The sequence below is a fragment of the Oncorhynchus tshawytscha genome, linkage group LG03 (genome assembly GCF_018296145.1).
Source record: "Oncorhynchus tshawytscha isolate Ot180627B linkage group LG03, Otsh_v2.0, whole genome shotgun sequence".
Lineage (NCBI taxonomy): Eukaryota > Metazoa > Chordata > Actinopteri > Salmoniformes > Salmonidae > Oncorhynchus > Oncorhynchus tshawytscha.
Window position 1 is genome coordinate 53,444,697 of NC_056431.1, and position 19,581 is coordinate 53,464,277.

Genomic DNA, 19,581 nt, shown 5'->3' on the forward strand with positions numbered 1-19,581 from the left:
TGCGCATGCTCTGAGGGCACGGCTGGGGATGCCGTCTGGGCCTGTAGCCTTGCGAGGGTTAACACGTTTAAATGTTTTCCTCACGTCGGCTGCAGTGAAGGAGAGTCCGCATGTTTTGGTTGCGGGCCGTGTCAGTGGCACTGTATTGTCCTCAAAGCGGGCAAACAAGTTATTTAGTCTGCCTGGGAGCAAGACATCCTGGTCCGTGACGGGGCTGGTTTTCTTTTTGTAATCACGCTTTCAGTTTCACGCGAATGCTGCCATCAATCCACGGTTTCTGGTTTGGGAATGTTTTAATCGTTGCTATGGGAACGACATCTTCAACGCACGTTGTAATGAACTCGCTCACCGAATCAGCGTATTCCAATCTTACAGTCTGTGCACATAATGTAAATTTATAGAAAGAAAATTAGGTATAATATAATTGAGCAGCCTAAAAATCTACCCCCTTCACACAAGCATACATTGGCAGGTGATGCCAAAGAGTTGTATAACTAACCCAAGATAGACCACTGCCTGTCGTTTCCAACGGCAGCAAATGAATCATGGTGGGCAAGACAAGAAGGAGGCGGGCAGAGCCAAGCAAGAGCTTGCATGATCCTATTGTCGTGTTCTCGCAGTTTTTTTGCATTCCCACTCTGTGAAGTGCGCGTGTGCAATAACTCAATCGGGCCTTGTACTCCTTTTAAACAACGTAATTAAACATTTTAAAAAACTTTGGCAAAGGTTAAAGTCTACAAAACGTTGATCACTCTGTTCGTAAGACTGCAGTTTTTTGGAACATAAAAAACTGTATTGAGATCAAATGTTTCGCTGATTAAAAAAATTGCAGAATATCGGCCAAAATCTATCTCGCTCCGTCTTCTCCCACTGCCGGTCACCGGGCTTCCTCTCATCACCATATTTGGTGGTGAGTGGAAACGCCTACCGGATGCTTCAGATGTGAAACATCGGGATCATTCTTCTATCTTGTAGTGATACTTGTGGGTGTGTTCGTAAATTCCCTCTACCTATCTACTCCGATTTCAGACCACTCTCGTCTGTGTGCCAGAGCGCAGAACAACTGATGAATTTACTAACACTCAACACCCGTTGAATATGGCCCGTGTCAGTAAAGCGTAAGTCCATTGTTGACAGCAGAACAGTTATAGTCACCAACGCTCTGGATAACATGAAAACAGCTCTGCTAGGGCGAGTAAACTAGTCAGTGAGGTGTTCTATCATTTGTGTCTGGAAGTAGCTAGCAAGCTTCGGCGCTTGACTGCCGTTGTGAGGTCAGAACACTCGGATCAACCCTACTCCACCGCCAGAGCGTCCAGTGTGTGCTCTGAACGCTCCGATAACGAAAGGCTCTGAATTTACGAACGGACAATTCAATTCAAGGGGCTTTATTGGCATGGGAAACGTGTGTTAACATTGCCAAAGCAAGTGAGGTAGATAATATACAAAAGTGAAATAAACAATAAAAATTAACATTAAACATACAGAAGTTTCAGAACAATAAAGACATGATTCTGACAACGCTCTGAATTTACGACAATTTGACAACGGTCTTGAGAGTACTCCAGAGTGAATTTACGAATGTAACGGATGTGAAACGGCTAACACATCCCGTAACGCATTCAGATACTGGGTGAGTTCGTAAATTCGCTCTGGCTATCTACTACGATTTCAGAGCACTCTTGTCTGAATGTGTCAAAGCGCAGAGTAACTGATGAATTTACGAACAACCAGAGCGCAGATTTACTTTTACGAACACACCCACTGTTAACAAATTGTTACACAAATCAATGCAGTTGCTATGTAACCACAGACGCTTCACACTCCCGGAAGTGCGTTGCTTAAATAAAAAATGGCGGACCACAGATTTAGCAGAGGTTTCAAATCGCCAGTGTTGTGGCTTTTTTCTGTGCAATCTTTAATCAAATTGTGTTTGTCTATTCTCGCGTTGAGCGCTGTAGTCGTCGAATGTCAAATTGAAGATACATTCCGAGCAGGAAATAGCGTTTTTTCACCGGCTGTTGCAGCAGCACGGGATCTACGGTAGGGGGTGCAGGCTAAACACAATGGCCTACATATGCTATAGCTTGTATTTCAATATTGTATTATTGGGACGCATAGAATATGTTATTTGCTTCTAGGGCAGTCATTTTAGTTGTAAAAAATGTGCTCAAGACGTGGGATACACAATGTAATCAGAAATCATTCTATAAACTGAGAATATATTTAAATCTGCCTGGTAATATGCCTTTGCTGTTGTTGGTTCCATGTTTTGTGCTGCTGCCATGTTGTGTTGCTGCCATACTATGTTGTCTCAGGTCTCTCTGTATGTAGTGTTGTGGTGTGTGTTTTGTCCTATATGTTTTATTTTTAATCCCAGCCTCCGTCCTCGCAGGAGGCCTTTTGGTAGGCTGTCATTGTAAATAAGAATTTGTTCTTAACTGTCTTGCCTAGTTAAAGGTTAAATACAAATAAAACATATCAAACCTGTATGGCAGGCACAACACTAACACAAAATGTAGGCTACAGTTGTCCGCCTGACCGCCGATGAGTGAACGTCACCTGGGTATATGGGAGGTATAGCTCACTGCCCTCAAGTGAGCAGACACTTGCAAAGCCATCCGCTCTTCATTTTTCGGGTGAAATTGTGCGCAAATACACAACACTTTACGGTGTCGCGTGTTTTCTGGTGGGGAAACTGAGTCTGATGCACTGTCATGTACAGATAGATAGATGATAGCTACAAATCATTCTACGCAAATAGTTTGAAGCACACATATTCAATCTTCCATAATCAAAATTATACGAAATCGTTTATTTCATTTTTACACAGTAAAATTGAATGGTAAAGTTTTTATCACGTTTGACACTAGTACATTACTAATCCATTGTCATTAACATTGCAAAGCATAACATGCACATATTATGACAGCTACAATGCCATCTAAGATGGTTGAAATCGTGAAACATGCAGCAGAAGAAAAAACCATGGTGATGACCCTGGTCAAAGTGTGCCGTCTTTTCAAGAAAACGTGTCAGCCATACCTGCCCATAATATACATAAGGACGGACATAGAGGAAGAAATCATAGGCCTACCAGATCGCACACTACAGACCAGTATAGTGTCAGTAAATAACATTTGTTGAAATCGCAGAAAGATATAGTGGACTAGCCCTCAGGCTGAAAAAAACTACAAATACTAACTCATGGGTGTTTTAGAGTGATATTTATGGAGAGGTTAACTGACATGGGGGCGCCTGATTAACTCAATGTTTTGGATGGACAACTTGGGTTGGTAGCAAGATGAGCTACCTTATTTATTGCAGGTGAACACTTGTTTAAAAAAAATATATATATTTTTTTTACTATCTATCCCTTTGAAACATCTTGTTTATTACTTGTTACTTTACTACTTGTTGTACTTTATATAACTTTAAAGGAAAAAATATCCTTCAAATTAGAAGTCGACCGATTAATCGGAGTGGCCGATTCATTTGTTTTCATAACAATCGAAAATCGGTATTTTTGGACGCCAATTTGGCTGATTTTATTTATTTATTTTTACACCTTTTATTTAACTAGGCAAGTCAGTTAAGAATACATTCTGATTTTCAATGACGGCCTAGGAACGGTGGGTGCCTCGTTCAGGGGCAGAACGACAGATTTTTACCTTGTCAGCTCGGGGATTCAATCTTGCAACTTTACGGTTAACTAGTCCAACGCTCTAACCACCTGCCTCTCATTGCACTCCACGAGGAGCCTGCCTGTTACATGAATGCAGTAAGAAGCCAAGTTAAGTTGCTAGCTAGCATTAAACTTATCTTATAAAAAACAATCAATCAATCATAATCACTAGTTAACTATACATGGTCGATGATATTACTAGTTCATTTAGCGTGTCCTCCGTTGCATATAATCGATATTGGTGCGCATTCGCGAAAAAGGACTGCCTTTCTTAAATCAATACACAGAAGTATTTATTTTTAAACCTGCATATTTAGCTAAAAGAAATCCAGGTTAGCAGGAAATATTAACCAGGTGAAATTGTGTCACTTCTCTTGCGTTCATTGCACACAGAGTCAGGGTATATGCAACAGTTTGGCCCGCCTGGTTTGTTGCGAACTAATTTGCCAGAATTTCACGTAATTTTGACATAACATTGAAGATTGTACAATGTATCAGCAATATTTAGACTTAGGGATGCCACCCGTTAGATAAAATACGGACCGGTTCCGTATTTCACTGAAAGAATAAACATTTTGTTATCGAAATGATAGTTTCCGGATTCTACCATATTAATGACCTAAGGCTCATATTTCTATGTGTTATTATGTTATAATTAAGTCTGATTTGATATTTGATAGAGCACTCTGACTGAGCGATGGTACGCAGCAGCAGGCTCGTAAGCATTCATTCAAACAGCACTTTCTTGTGTTTAGCCAGCAGGTCTTCACAATGCTTCAAGCATTGAGCTGTTTGTGACTTCAAGCCTAACAACTCCCGAGTTTAGGCTGGTGTAACCGATGTGAAATGGCTAGCTAGTTAGCAGGGTGCGCGCTAATAGCGCTTCAATCTGTGACGTCACTCGCTCTGAGACTTGGAGTAGTTGTTCCTCTTGCTCTGCATGGGCTGCGGCTTATGTGGAGCGATGGGTAACGATGCTTCGAGGGTGGCTGTTGTCTGTGTTCCTGTTTCGAGCCCAGGTAGGGGCGAGGAGAGAGACAGAAGCTATACTGTTACACTGGCAATACTAAATTGCCTAAAAAGAATACCCAATAGTCAAAGGTATATGAAATACAAATGGTATAGAGAGAAATAGTCCCATAAGTCCTATAATAACTACAACTTAAAACTTATTACCTTGGAATATTGAAGACTCGTGTTCAAAGGAAACACCAGCTTTCATATGTTCTCATGTTCTGAGCAAGGAACTGAAACGTTAGCACATATTGCACTTTTACTTTCTTCTCCAACACTTGGTTTTTGCATTATTTAAACCAAATTGAACATGTTTAATTATTTATTTGAGGCTAAATTGATTTTATTGATGTATTATATTAAGTTAAAATAAGTGTTCATTCAGTATTGTTGTAATTGTCATTATTACAAATACATTTTAAAAATCAGCCGATTAATCGGTATCAGCTATGTTTGGTCCTCCAATAATCCGTATCGGTATCGGCGTTGAAAAATCATAATCGGTCAACCTCTACTTCAAATGTGGATGTAAATACTGGTGATAGGGTAGATTGGGGGTACATCCCCTTAAGGAAAATGTCTATTCTCAGAGAAAAACAAGTTTGTTAAGATTTACAGATGTGAAAAATGGCTTTCCTTTGGCAACATTTTTTTAAATAAGTGTACAGACGTGTCAAAATGTTTCATATCCAATTTGACTGTCTTAAAATTATAATTCATCGAAGTTCACTCCAATATAAAGTAAACTAGAGTTTTTCTAGTATTGAAGCTGGCATAATGTGGGCATGCTATGCATTGCAATTTTAATGACAATGGATTACTAATGTATTAGTGGCAGACATGTTACAAAATGTTTACCATCCATTTTAACTGTAATTATAATCCATCAAATGTCACTGTAATTTAAAGAAAACTAGTGTTTTTCTTATCTTGTAGCTGTCATAATTTGGGCATATTATGCTTTGAATGTTAATGACAATGGATTAGTGATGTACTAGTGGCAGACATGAGAAAATGTTTGCCATCCAATTTTACTGTGTTAAAATTGATTAATGTTACCTCAAAGTTCACTGTAATAAAGATTAACCAGTTATATTAACCCATATTTTAAGTTGGCATAATATGGGCATCGTATAAAAATAATTGTTGATAAGGCGCTTGTCTCTATCTGTGCATGACAGTGCATCCTACTCAGTTTCCCTACCAGAAAACACATGATACCGTAAAGTGTTATGTATTCACGCACACAAATTGTCTCACTTGACCGCAGTGTCTAGCTCCAACAGAACTCATGTTTATGAGGCTGCCAGCCAGGCGCATAGCCTAATAAAACACAATGAAACATATAATACTATCTCTATATCTTTATGCTGCCAGGTACCTGCTTTACGACATCAACCCCCCAGAGGGTTTCAACCTTCGTCGGGACGTGTACATTCGCATGGCATCCCTGGTGAAGACCCTGAGGAGACACAGTGACTGGGTGCTGGTGCTGCCCCCCTGGGGACGTCTTTACCACTGGCAGAGCCCAGACATCCACCAGATCAGGATCCCCTGGGGAGAGTTCTTCAGCCTCACCAGCCTGCAGGGCAACGTGCCTGTCATAGAGTACGAGGAGTTTATAGCTGGTGAGTTCAGCAGTCTCATACCCTTTCCACACTACAGAGCTGACCTGATTCGAACTGAGCTGGGCCTCGTTTCCCAGAGCCTTCGTAGCAATCATCGTTAGAACCATCTTACCATGTATCTTTAGTGGTCGATGTGTTTCCCCGAGCCTTCGTTAATAACGTGACTACAAAGTTGACTACAAATACAATGTTGCAATTGTTACAAACAAGTGAAGGATAAAATCTTTCAAATGAAATCCGAGATGACTGCCTTAAAAAATACATAGGCTGCAGTGCCTTCAGAAACCACTTGAATTTTTTCAGATTTTGTTATGTTACAAAGTGGGTTTAACCCTTAACGTAATAAAAAAAAGAAGGGCCTATGTAGCCCTTCTGCATCTGCGGTGAAAGGTGAGTGGCTAGAGTGGTGTTTGTCAGACCACGAGTCATCCCAAAAATTGGTCTTCTCACAAAACCGTCTGAACGATTTGGCCTACAAGCCACTCTATGGCAGGATGAGACTCTAACGAACACAATTGTTTTGTGAGAAGAACCATTTTTGGGATGTCTCATGGTCACAGGACTCAGCCAGGCCCAGCCAATCAAAGTTAGTTTTCTCCCACAAAATGGCTTTATTACAGACATAAATACTCCTCAGCAATCCCCCCAATCCCCCCCCCTCCTGTGCTGGCGTGGTTACACATGGTCTGCGGTTGTGAGGCCATTAGGATGTACTGCCAAATGCTCTAAAATTACATTGGAAGCGGATTATGGTAACGAAATTAACATGAAATTATCTCGCAACAGCTCTGTTGGACATTCCTGCAGTCAGCATGCCAATTGCCTGCTCCCTCAAAACTTGAGACATCGGTGGCATTGTGTTGTGGGACAAAACTGCACATTTTAGAGTGGCCTTTTATTGTCCCCAGCACAAGGTGCACCTGTGTAATGATCATGCTGTTTAATCATCGTATTGATATGCCACACCTGTCTGGTGGATGAATTATCTTGGTAAAGGAGAAATGATCACTAACAGGGTTGTAAACTCATTTGTGCATATAATTTGAGAGAAATATGCTTTTTGTGATTATGGAACTTTTCTTGGATTTCAGCTCATGAAAAATGGTACTAACATGTTGGGTTTATATTTTTGTTCAATATACTTCTCGGTTGTTTTGCTCTAGGATGCCCACAAGTCTCAAAAGACTCGCCTGAAGATCCCTTGTACCAGTTCAAAACATTTGTGGGAGTATAGTGTATTTGGAAAGTATTCAGACCCCTTCCCTTTTTCCACATTTTGTTACGTTACAGCCTTATTCTAATATGGATGTTTTTAAAAGATATGATGTAATAAAAATATGGATGTTTTTCTCATCAATCTATCCACAATACTCCATAATTACAAAGTGAAAACAGGTTTTTAACAATGACAGTGCATGTCAGAGCAAAAACCAAGACATGAGGTCGAAGGAATTGTCTGTAGAGCTCCGAGACAGGATTGTGTTGAGGCACAGATCTGGGGAAGGGTACCAAAATGTTTCTGCAGCATTGAAGCTCCCCAAAAACACAGTTGCCTCCATCATTCCTAAATGGAAGAAGTTTGGAACCACCAAGACTCTTCCCAGAGGTGGTCGGCCGGCCAAACTGAGCAATCAGGGGAGAAGGGCCTTGGTCAGGTAGTTGACCAAGAACCTGATGGTCACTCAGACAGAGCTCCAGAGTTCCTCTCTCAGGTCTTTTATGGTAGAGTGGCCAGACGGAAGCCCCTCCTCAGTAAAAGGCACATGACAGCCCGCTTGGAGTTTGCCAAAAGGCACCTAAAGGAATTTCAGACCATGAGAAAAAAAGATTCTCTGGTCTGATTGAACTCTTTGGCCTGAATGCCAAGTGTCACATCTGGAGGAAACCTGGCACCATCCCTACGGTGACGCATGGTGGTGGCAGCATCATGCTCTGTGGATGTGTTTCAGCTGCAGAAACTGGGAGACTAGTCAGGATCAAGGGATTGAGATCCTTGATGAAAACCTGCTCCAGGGTGCTTGGACCTTAGACTGGGGCAAAGGTTCACCTTCCAACAGGACAACGACCCTAAGCACACAGCCAAGACAACAATGAGTGGCTTCGGGACAAGTCTCTGAATATCCTTGAGTGGCCCAGCCAGACTTGAACCCGATCGAACATCTCTGGGGAAACCTGAAAATAGCTGTGCAGCGACACTCCCCATCCAGAACTTGAGAGGATCTGCAGTGAACGATGGGAGAAACTCCCCAAATACTGGTGTGCCAAGCTTTTTAGTGTCATAACCAAGAAAACACCAGGCTGTAATCGCTGCCAAAGGTGCTTCATTAAAGTACTGAATAAAGGGTCTGAATACTTATGTAAATGTAATATTTCAGTTTTATTTTTAATACATTTGATAAAGTTTCTAAAAAAACAGTTTTTGCTTTGTCATTATGGGGTAATGTGTGTAGATTGATGAGGATTTTAAAAAATCTATTTATAATAAGGCTGTAACGTAAAAAAAATGTGGCAAAAATGAAGGGGTCTGAAAACTTTCAGAATGCACTGTATATGGAGATAGTTTAGTGCCTAAAATAAATGGGAAAATATATGTAAAGAAAAATACATATAGTTTCCTGATCTTTCTTATATCTCTCATTAAATGTATTTCCTCTTTTTGACACCTTGAATTAAAACACAATTATATGTCGATTAGATAAGTATTCAACCCCTTGAGTCAATACATGTTAGTACATGTCACTTTTGGCAACGATTACAGAGTCTTTCTGGGTAAGTCTCTAAGAACTTTGCACACCTGGATTGTACAGTATTTGTCCTTTATTCTTTAAAAAATGCATTCATGTTCTGTCAATTTGGTTGTTGGTCATTGCTCTACAGCCATTTTCAAATCTTGCCATAGATTTTCAAGCTGATTTAAGTTAAAACTGTAACTAGGCCACTCAGCAACATTCAATGTCGTCTTGGTAAGCAACTCCAGTGTATATTTGGCCTTGTGTTTTAGGTAATTGTTACACTGGCAATACTAAAGTGCCTATAAGAACATCCAATAGTCAAAGGTATATGAAATACAAATGGTATAGAGAGAAATAGTCCTATAATTCCTATAAAAACTACAACATAAAACTTTTTACCTGGAAATATTGAATACTCATGTTAAAAGGAACCACCAGCTTTCATATGTTCTCATGTTCTGAGCAAGGAACTTAAACGTTAGCTTTCTTACATGACACATATTGCACTTTTACTTTCTTCTCCAACACTTTGTTTTTGCATTATTTAAACCAAATTGAACATGTTTCATTATTTATTTAAGTTAAAATAAGTGTTCATTCAGTATTGTTGTAATTGTCATTATTACAAATATCGCCCAATTAATCGGTATCGGCTTTTTTGATCCTCCAATAATCAGTATCGGTAGCGGCATTGAAAAATCTTAATCGGTTAACCTCCACTGCAACGTATTGACTTTGGGGGGATAATAGTTATGCACACTCAAGTTTTCAGGTTTTTGGTATTTTTTCTTGTTTGTTTCACCCCCAAAATATTTTGCATCTTCAAAGTGTTGTATAAATCAAATGATACAAACCCCCCAAAAATCTATTTCCAGGTTGTAAGGCATCAAAATAGGATGGGGTGAATACTTTCGCAAGGCACTGTATATTTTTCGACTAGGCTGCTGTCTGTAATTTTTGCCTGAATGTGTTTCATAATATGTGACAACATGTGCGCAATGATGTGCCCAATCTGTGATTTAGTGCATTATTTAGTGCTCGTAAATAATGATGCATCTGGTATGATCATCGTAATGCTTAAGTTACATCGCAGCTGGAAACGAGTCCCTGTACCCGGCTAGCCTGGTTTTGTATCCACCATAGTTGCTGGGATCGTGCTGGAAAAGCCATTGTAAAAGAAAAATATCAGAGTACCGTTCTGGTCACCCCTCAGACATTTGAGTAAATGCCCATGTTTTTGTGGTTGGTCGACTTTCCCTGACGTCTGGCTGATTTCCATTTTTTTCCTCTGTTTAGGATTGTTCCATAGGTATAATTTATGCATAATGATACATGGTTATAAAGGCTTATACATGCTTATAAGAAGATATAAAACATTATACCTTCAGGCTTAAAGTAACATGTTATATTTCCGTGTTTTTGGCTCCAGAGTCTGGAGGCCCATTTATTGAACAGGTCCTGGTGCTACAGAACTACGCTGAAGGGTGGACTGACGGGAAATGGGAGGAGAAAGTGGACCAGCGACCCTGCGTTGAACGGTTATTGTACTCCAAAGACAAACAGGGTTATTACAGGTACAGTAATCACCAGGTTCAGAGATGGATAGGAACACAATACATTCAACACAATACATTCCAAGATGCATAGGACTAGTGCATGTGGACACTAACAATGAGTTTGGCATCTGTGCTTACCTACCTTTTATGTCTCGCGAAGTTGAATTATCAAAGGTAAATACTTGTTTCAGCTATTAAAATATGTTTTATGGCAGTGGAACGAGCTGTAGTAGTAGTAGTATAGTGGGTGTAATGAGTATGACTTATATTCATATAAATAAAATTGTCATGTTTGTTGTGAGCAGTTTTCCCTAATTTGAAAGCATGTCTCACCTCTTTCTTCTCCTTCCTTTCCCGCTGTTAGAGGATGGTTTTGGGGCTACGAGGAAACCAGGGGTGTGAACGTCACTTGTCTGTCAGCTCAGGGCCACGCCTCCATCCTGGCACCACTCCTGCAGAACAACATCACATCAACGTGAGTCAATAAATGTCTGTTTGGCTAAGATAGATACAATTATTGAATCCTAATCTTCTTGTCTAAGGATGTGTATTAATTATACCACTATTACAGGTTTAATGTGGACTTCCTATTTAAACTAAAACAAAAAGTAATATTCTAGAGTTAGCAGCATAGTCTTCATTGGATGAGTTGTATGTACTGTATGAGATGTGGACATTTGTTCACTGATGGAGCTCTTTCCTTTCATATCCCCGCAGTTCTGTGATGTTGGACAAAGCAGAGACTGTCCTCCATGATCACTACGCAGGAAAGGACTACTGGGATGTAAGTCTGATGCCAAGTTGTAAAGAATGTATCTATGTCTGGTAATGGTTAACAACCTACAATCATACAGTTGAAGTCGGAAGTTTACATACACTTAGGGTGAAGTCATTAAAACTAGTTTTTCAACCACTCCACACATTTCTTGTTAACAAACTTTAGTTTTGGCAAGTCGGTTAGGACATCTACTTTGCATGACATAAGTAATTTTTCCAACAATTGTTTACAGACAGATTATTTCACTTATAATTCACTGTAACACAATTCCAGTGGGTCAGACGTTTACATACACTAAGTTGACTGTGTCTTTAAACAGCTTGGAAAATTCCAGAAAATTATGTCATGGCTTTAGAAGCTTCTGATAGGCTAATTGACATAATTTGAGTCAATTGGAGGTGTACCTGTGGATGTATTTCAAGGCCTGGTTCATCCCTTTGAGCAGTTTCTAAACACCTGAAGGTACCACGTTCATCTGTACAAACAATAGTACGTAAGTATAAACACCATGGGACCTCACAGCCATCATACCGCTCAGGAAGGAGATACGTTTTGTCTCCTAGAGATGAACGTACTTTGGTGTGAAAAGTGCAAAACAATCCCAGAACAACAGCAAAGGACCGTGTGAAGATGCTGGAGGAAACAGGTACAAAATTATCTAAATCCACAGTAAAACAAGTCTTATATCGACGTAACCTGAAAGGCAGCTCAGCAAGGAAGAAGCCACTGCTCCAAAACCGCCATAATTATTTTTTTTTAACTACAGTTTGCAACTGCACATGAAGACAAAGATCGTACTTTTTGGAGAAATGTCCTCTGGTCTGATGAAACAAAAATGGAACTGTTTGGCCATAATGACCATCGTCTTGTTAGGAGGAAAAAGGGGGAGACTTGTAAGCCAAAGAACAACATCCCAACCGTGAAGCACAGGGGTGGCAGCATCGTGTTGTGGGGGTGTTTGCTGCAAGAGGGACTGGTGCACTTCATAAAATAGATGGCATCATGAGGGGGAAATTATGTGGATATATTGAAGCAACATCTCAAGACTTCAGTCAGGAAGTTAAAGCTTGGTCGCAAATGGGTCTTCCAAATGGACAATGACCCCAATCATACTTCCAAAATTGTAGCGAAATGGCTTAAGGACATTAAAGTCAAGGTATTGGAGTGTCCATCACAAAGCCCTGACCTCAATCCCATAGAAAATTTGTGGGCAGAACTGATAAAGCGTGTGCGAGCAAGGAGGCCTACAAACCTGACTCAGTTACACCACCTCTGTCAGGATGGATGGGCCAAAATTCACCCAACTTATTGTGGGAAGCTTGTGGAAGGCTACCCGAAGCATTTGACCCAAGTTAAACAATTGAAAGGCAATGCTACCAAATACTAATTGAGTGTATGTAAACTTCTGACCCACTGGGATTGTGATGATAGAAATTAAAGCTGAAATAAATCATTCTCTCTACTATTATTCTGACATTTCACTTTCTTAAAATAAATTGGTGATCCTAACTGACCTAAGACAGGGAATTTTTACTAGGATTAAATGTCAGCAAATACATTTTGAGTTTAAATGTATTTGGCTAAGGTGTATGTAAATTTCCGACTTCAACTGTATATTGTAATTAATTATAGGTCATATTTCATAGAAATCTGGTAACACTGGATAGTTACTTTAATGCAGAGTTGTGAATAGTTCTTTCCTGATTTGTTTAACACTCCTCCATTTTGTCTAAGTCTTTTTGTGTCTTCTCCTCTGTAGACTCGCCGCAGTATGGTCTTTTCCAAACACCTGCGTCTCCTAGGGGACGAGTTCCGTGCAAAGTACCTGAACTCCACAGATGAGCAGGACCAGACCGTATACAATGAGGACTGGACTCGCATTAAGGTTTTCAGACCTTTTCACATACATACACGCCTCGCACATTTAAATTACATGTATTTATCTATCCACATTGATTACTTGTTGCACTAGCAACATGTACTGTGTGGGAAAAATGGGGGGGGGGGGTGTGTCTTAAGCTAAGAATAGTTATGTTTTGCTATTAGTGGGTACTTTTAATTGGGCATGAATGGTTTGACGTGTTATTAATTTCTGTGTGTAAACTCAGAATAAGCTGGGTTCTGCCAGAGGGGGGCCGTACCTGGGTGTCCACCTGAGAAGGAAGGATTTTATCTGGGGTCACAGAGAGGATGTGCCCAGCCTCAAAGGAGCTGTCAAGAAGATCAGGGACCTCATGAAGAAAAACAAACTAGACAGAGTCTTTGTTGCCACTGATGCAGATGAGGAAGGTACAGTTGTACTTTGGTGCCATTGATTGATGTTGAATGCAAAATAAATATGTTGAAAATAAAGCCATTCATATTTGCAGCCCTAAGAAAATAACAAAATAATTGTGTTAGGAATTAGAATTTCAGTTGACTTTTGAAATGGAATTGACCCCAACCAAATAACCCAGTAGAGGTTTGGCAGGTTTATGCTGTCTGTAGGCTACTCCACAGAGAGTGTCATGTTCTGACCTTAGTTCCTTTATTATTGTCACGCCCTGGTCTAAGTATTTTGTGTTTTTCTTCATGTATTGGGTCAGGCCAGGGTGTGGCATGGGGTTTTTGTATTGTGGTGTGTTTTGTCTTGGGGTTTTGGTGTGTATGTATTGGGATTGTAGCTAGTGGGGTTATCTAGCAAGGTCTATGGCTGTCTGGAGTGGTTCTCAATCAGAGGCAGGTGTTTATCGTTGTCTCTGATTGGGAACCATATTTAGGCAGCCATATTCTTTGAGTTTGTCGTGGGTGATTGTCCTTAGTGTCCTTGTTCCTGTCTATGTGTTAGGTTACACAAGTATAGGCTGTTTCGGTTTTCGTTACGTTTATTGTTTTTGTAGTGTTTGTTATTGATTCGTGTTTTCCGTTCGTTATTAAACATGGATCGCAATCTACACGCTGCATTTTGGTCCGACTCTCCTTCACACCTAGAAAGCCGTAACAATTATGTCTTTGTGTTAGTTTGGTCAGGGCGTGAGTTAGGGTGGGTAGTCTGTTCTTTTTCTATGTTGTATTTCTGTGTTTGGCCTGGTATGGTTCTCAATCAGAGGCAGCTGTCGATCGTTGTCTCTGATTGAGAATCATACTTAGGTAGCCTTTTCCCACCTGTGTTCTGTGGGTGATTATTTTCTGTTTAGTGTTTTTCATCACCTTACAGGACTGTTCGTTTGTCGTTTTTGTTTTGTTCAGCTGTTTTATAAAAAATATGAACACTTACCACGCTGCGCATTGGTCCTCCTCTCTTTCTCTGGACGACAACCGTTGCAGAGTGTCTGTGGGTTATACAATGACATTAAGGATTGTCTTTTTCGTCAGCTCTCCAGACAAAATTATAATTTTAACAGTCTCGATGAAAATAACAAATTGTGTGAAATTTTATCAGGTTACAATAATGTAAATACCTGTGCCAAAGCCTGCCACCTTATCCCCCAACAGGGATGTTTCTTTATAAATGACTAATTGTCCTTTTTCTACTGTACTTTGTTTTTTGATTATGCTTACATGTGTATGATATAATGTATTATACAGTAGAGAACGCCTGTACCATGTTTGACTATGATTGTTTTTTAGTGTCTCAAAACTAAATTTGAGTTGTTGTTTTTGTATTATTGTGTCATTGTGGAGTGACACTTCAATACACTTTTCTAATCTAATCTCTAGATTTAGACAATAGGGCCAGTCAGAGTATGGCTCTAAGGCCAGTGTGTTCCTGATGAGGCATCTGTCTGTCTTGTGCAGAGCTGGAGGAGCTGAAGAAGATATTACCAGAGATTACACGCTTTGAACCAACCTGGGAGGACCTGGAACTACTCAAGGACGGGGGCGTGGCTATCGTCGACCAATGGATCTGCGCACATGCCAGGTACAGCTCTCCTCACAATGAATGCTTCTATGTTCCACCATTCAGTTGAAAGAAAGTGTTGCACAATGTGTGCAGACTGAGGGTGGGGAGCTGTGACAAGTACACATGATGCAGACATTCTTGTACTTTTCTTTTGTTGAAGTGCACACGAGCATACTGTAGTTAAACAGCTTTTGTTACCCTCACGTTCTGTAGGATAGTGGGTCATGTGATACCACTTACAGTATTATAATTATTTTATTAGGCTGTAAGTTTCCTTTAAGATCATATTTTTATCAAATGTCTGTAAAGGGAATTCGATTGTCAGAGCATGTAAAAATAGTCCGAAACAATTCCTTAAAATATTTGAGGTTTGCTTTACATCATCATTACTCGACATCAAAATGTTTAAATGTAATAAGCCACCCATGATAGAGGGATAAACAGAATAATTTAAATACGCTTGAAGGAGTAAAGTAAGATCATTGAAGTTTTTGTATCCCATTTTAAATGTGAGATGGCAGATCTAGGTGTTCATGATAAGACTCTGTACTTCAAACATACTGTATATATATTGTACTCTATGTTGTCTAAGATTCTGCTGTTAAATTAAGTAAATCTTTTCAACTGAACTAACAGATCATATGGTACAATAGTTGTCTTTGTCACCTGTGTACGTCAGACCCACATATGGACCTGAAAGCCATTGTCCCTTATAATCACATGGTCTGAGGGTGCATTCCAGTCACGTTAGTTTCTGGATCACACCACTAGAAATCTATTACAGTACTGGAGTGTTTAACACATCATTACACTTCTACTGCACTTTAGAATATTTGCACTGCATTTAATTCAATATTATTAGCCTGTTGTGTACTGTATGGGGTGATGAGGAATGTGAAGTCTATTGTATACTGTGTTTCATGTGTTGAAGACTTTCTATTGATTTGATACTTGTAAAACGGACTTGTCTTTCTTAATTGCCCCTGGTGGGATAGATATAGTTGCATTGAATTGAATTCCCTCTATCGCCCTCCCATTTCCCAGGTATTTTATCGGAACATCTGTGTCGACCTTTTCTTTCCGGATCCACGAGGAGAGAGAGATTCTGGGATTCGACCCCAAAACTACCTACAACCGCTTCTGTGGGGACAGCGAGAAGGAGTGTGAACAGCCCACACACTGGAAAATAGTTTACTGATGCAATGACGTGACACCCCTCTCAACAGCTCTTAAAGAACATGCCAATTGCAGTGTTAAAGTGGAGCTTTGTTATTTTTATATATACATTTGAAGTCGGACGTTTACATACACTTAGGTTGGAGTCATTAAAACTCGTTTTTCAACCACTCCACAAATGTCTTGTTAACAAACTGTAGTTTTGGCAAGTCGGTTAGGACATCTACTTTGTGCATGACACAACAAATTTTTCCAACAATTGTTTACAGGCAGATCATTTCACTTAGAATTCACTGTATCACAATTCCAGTGGGTCAGAAGAATACATGCACTAAATTGACTGTGCCTTTAAACAGCTTGGAAAATTACAGAAAGTGATGTCATGGCATTAGAAGCTTCTGATAGACTAATTGACATTTGAGTCAATCGGAGGTGTACCTGTGGATGTACTTCAGGGCCTACCTTCAAACTCAGTGCCTCTGCTTGACATTGTGGGAAAATCAAAATAAATAAGCCAAGACCTCAGAAAAACATTATAGACCTCCACAAGTCTGGTTCATCCTTGGGAGCAATTTCCAAATGCCTGAAGTACCACGTTCATCTGTACAAACAATAGTACGCAAGTATAAACACCATGGGACCACGCAGCCATCATACCACTCAGGAAGGAAACGCATTCTGTCTCCTAGAGATGAACGTACTTTGGTGCAAAAATTGCAAATCAATCCCAGAACAACAGCAAAGGACCTTGTGAAAAAGCTGGAGGAAACAGGTACATATTATCTATATCCACAGTAAAACGAGTCCTATATCGAAATAACCTGAAAGGCCGCTCAGCAAGGAAGAAGCCACTGCTCCGAAACCGCCATAAAAAAGCCAAACTACGGTTTGCAACTGCACATGGGGACAAAGATCATCATTTTTGGAGTCTGATGAAACAAAAATAGAACTGTTTGGCCATAATGACCATCATTATGTTGGAGGAAAAAGGGGGTAGCTTGCAAGCCAAAGAACACCATCCCAACCGTGAAGCACGGGAGTGGCAGCATCATGTTGTGAGGGTGCAGGAGGTACTGGTGCACTTCACAAAATAGATGGCATCATGAGGAGGAAAATTATGTGAATATATTGAAGCAACATCTCAAGACATCAGTCAGGAAGTTAACGCTTGGTCGCAAATGGGTCTTCCAAATGGACAATGACCCCAAGCATACTTCCAAAGTTGTGGCAAAATGGCTTAAGGACAACAAAGTCAAGGTAGTGTCCATCCCAAAGCCCTGACCTCAATCATATAGAACATTTGCTGACAACTGAAAAAGCATGTGTGAGCAAGGATGCCTACCAACCTGACTCAGTTACACAAGCTCTGTCAGGAGGAATGGGCCAAAATTCACCCAACTTATTGTGGGAAGCTTGTGGAAGGCTCCCTGACACATTTGACCCAAGTTAAACAATTGAAAGACAATGCTACCAACTACTAATTGAGTGTATGTCAACGTCTGACCCACTGGGAATGTGATGAAAGAAATTAAAGCTGAAGTAAATCATTCTCTCTATTATTATTCTGACATTTCACGTTCTTAAAATAAAGTGGTGATGCTAACTGACCTAAAACAGGGAATTGTTACTAGAATTAAATATCAGGAATTGTGAAAAACTGAGTTTAAATGTATTTGGCTAAGGTGTATGTAATCTTCCGACTTCAACTGTATATATGTACAATATATGTTCTAATAGTGTTTTTTGTGTTATGTTTTTATTGTTTTGAGAATTGTGCAAACTGTGAATAGACAAAAACCTTCAAATACGTTTTAAAGAACAGATGTTTTATAGGTCAGATGTTTTCAAGGTCACCACTTTATTTTCACTTGTTTGCACTCATGTCTGCTAACTTTACATATATAAACCATTGTTTTATCAATCATAATGGCAGCACCTAGTATGTGTGAAAATGATCATCAGATTTGGCTGATAGTAATGGTATAATAATGGTATACAGTTCCTTTCAGAAAGTATTCAGACCCCTTGACTTTTTCCACATTTTGTTACGTTAAAGCCTTATTCTAAAATGTATTAAATAAAAAAATCCTCAGCAATCTACACACAATACCCCATAATAACAAATCAAAAACAGGTTTAACATTTTTTTTGTGAATTTATAAAATAAAAAAACAGACACCTAATTCACATAAGTATTCAGACCCTTTGCTGTGAGACTCAAAATTGAGCTCAGGTGCATCCTGTTTCCATTGATCATCCTTGAGATGTTTCTACAACTTTATTGGAGACCACCTGTGGTCATTTAAATTGATTGGACATGATTTGGAAAGGCACACACCTGTCTATATAAGTCCCACAGTTGACAGTGCATGTCAAAGCAAAAACCAAGCCATGAGAGCTCAGAGACAGGATTGTGTTGAGGCGCCCATCTGGGGAAGGGTACCAAAACATTTTTGTAGCACTGAAGGTCCCCAAGAACACAGTGGCCTCCATCAATCTTAAATGGAAGAAGTTTGGTCGCCTGGCCAAACTGAGCTATCGGGGGAGAAGGGCCTTGGTCAGGGAGGTGACCAAGAACCCACTGGTCCCTCTGATACAGCTCCAGAGTTCCTCTGTGGAGATGCGAGAACCTTCCAAAAGGACAACCATCTCTGCAGCATTCCACCAATCAGGCCTTTTATGGTAGAGTGGCTAGACGGAAGCCACTCCTCAGTAAATGGCACTTGATGAATACCTGCTCCAGAGCGCTCAGGACCTCAGACTGGGGCGAAGGTTCACCTTCCAAAAGGACAATGACCCTAAGCACACAGCCAAGACAATGCAGGAGTGGTTTTGGGTCAAGTCTCTGAATGTCCTTGAGTGGCCCAGCTAGAGCCCGGACTTAAACCCGATTGAACGTCTCTGGAGAGACCTGAAAATAACTGTGCAGCAATGCTCCCCATCCAACCTGACAGAGCTTGAGAGGAATTCTATAAACCTGTTTTTGATTTGTCATTATGGGGTATTGTGTGTAGGTTGATGAGGTGAACTAACTATTTAATCAATTTTAGAATCCGGCTGTAATGTACAAATATGTGGAAAAAGTCAAAGGGTCTGAATACTTTTAGGGGAATTATTTGTTGGGGTAAC

General features: G+C 40.1%; 1 protein-coding gene across 2 annotated transcripts; it reads left to right on the forward strand.

The window, feature by feature from the left end:
• Positions 1-963: 963 nt before the first annotated feature.
• On the forward strand, positions 964-16,691 carry pofut2 (protein O-fucosyltransferase 2). Of its 2 annotated transcripts, none has more exons than XM_024413986.1 (9): positions 964-1,118; positions 6,077-6,327; positions 10,489-10,633; positions 10,980-11,090; positions 11,333-11,399; positions 13,153-13,278; positions 13,502-13,682; positions 15,171-15,294; positions 16,321-16,691. In XM_024413986.1, the coding sequence occupies exons 1-9, from the start codon at positions 1,099-1,101 to the stop codon at positions 16,472-16,474; spliced, it is 1,179 nt and encodes a 392-aa protein (XP_024269754.1). In that variant the 5' UTR covers positions 964-1,098; the 3' UTR covers positions 16,475-16,691. The 2 variants fall into 2 exon arrangements, with proteins under 2 accessions (XP_024269754.1, XP_024269746.1); XM_024413978.2 differs by lacking the exon at positions 964-1,118 and adding an exon at positions 1,821-2,043.
• The last annotated feature ends 2,890 nt before the right edge of the window (positions 16,692-19,581 follow it).

Excerpts from the sequence above, each read along its gene's own strand:
- pofut2 (XM_024413978.2), top strand. The coding sequence starts at position 1,853 with ATGGCGGACCACAGATTTAGCAGAGGTTTCAAATCGCCAGTGTTGTGG. Across the intron at positions 11,091-11,332 it reads CAGAACAACATCACATCAAC|TTCTGTGATGTTGGACAAAG; the intron begins GTGAGTCAATAA and ends ATATCCCCGCAG. Across the intron at positions 11,400-13,152 it reads CAGGAAAGGACTACTGGGAT|ACTCGCCGCAGTATGGTCTT; the intron begins GTAAGTCTGATG and ends TCTCCTCTGTAG.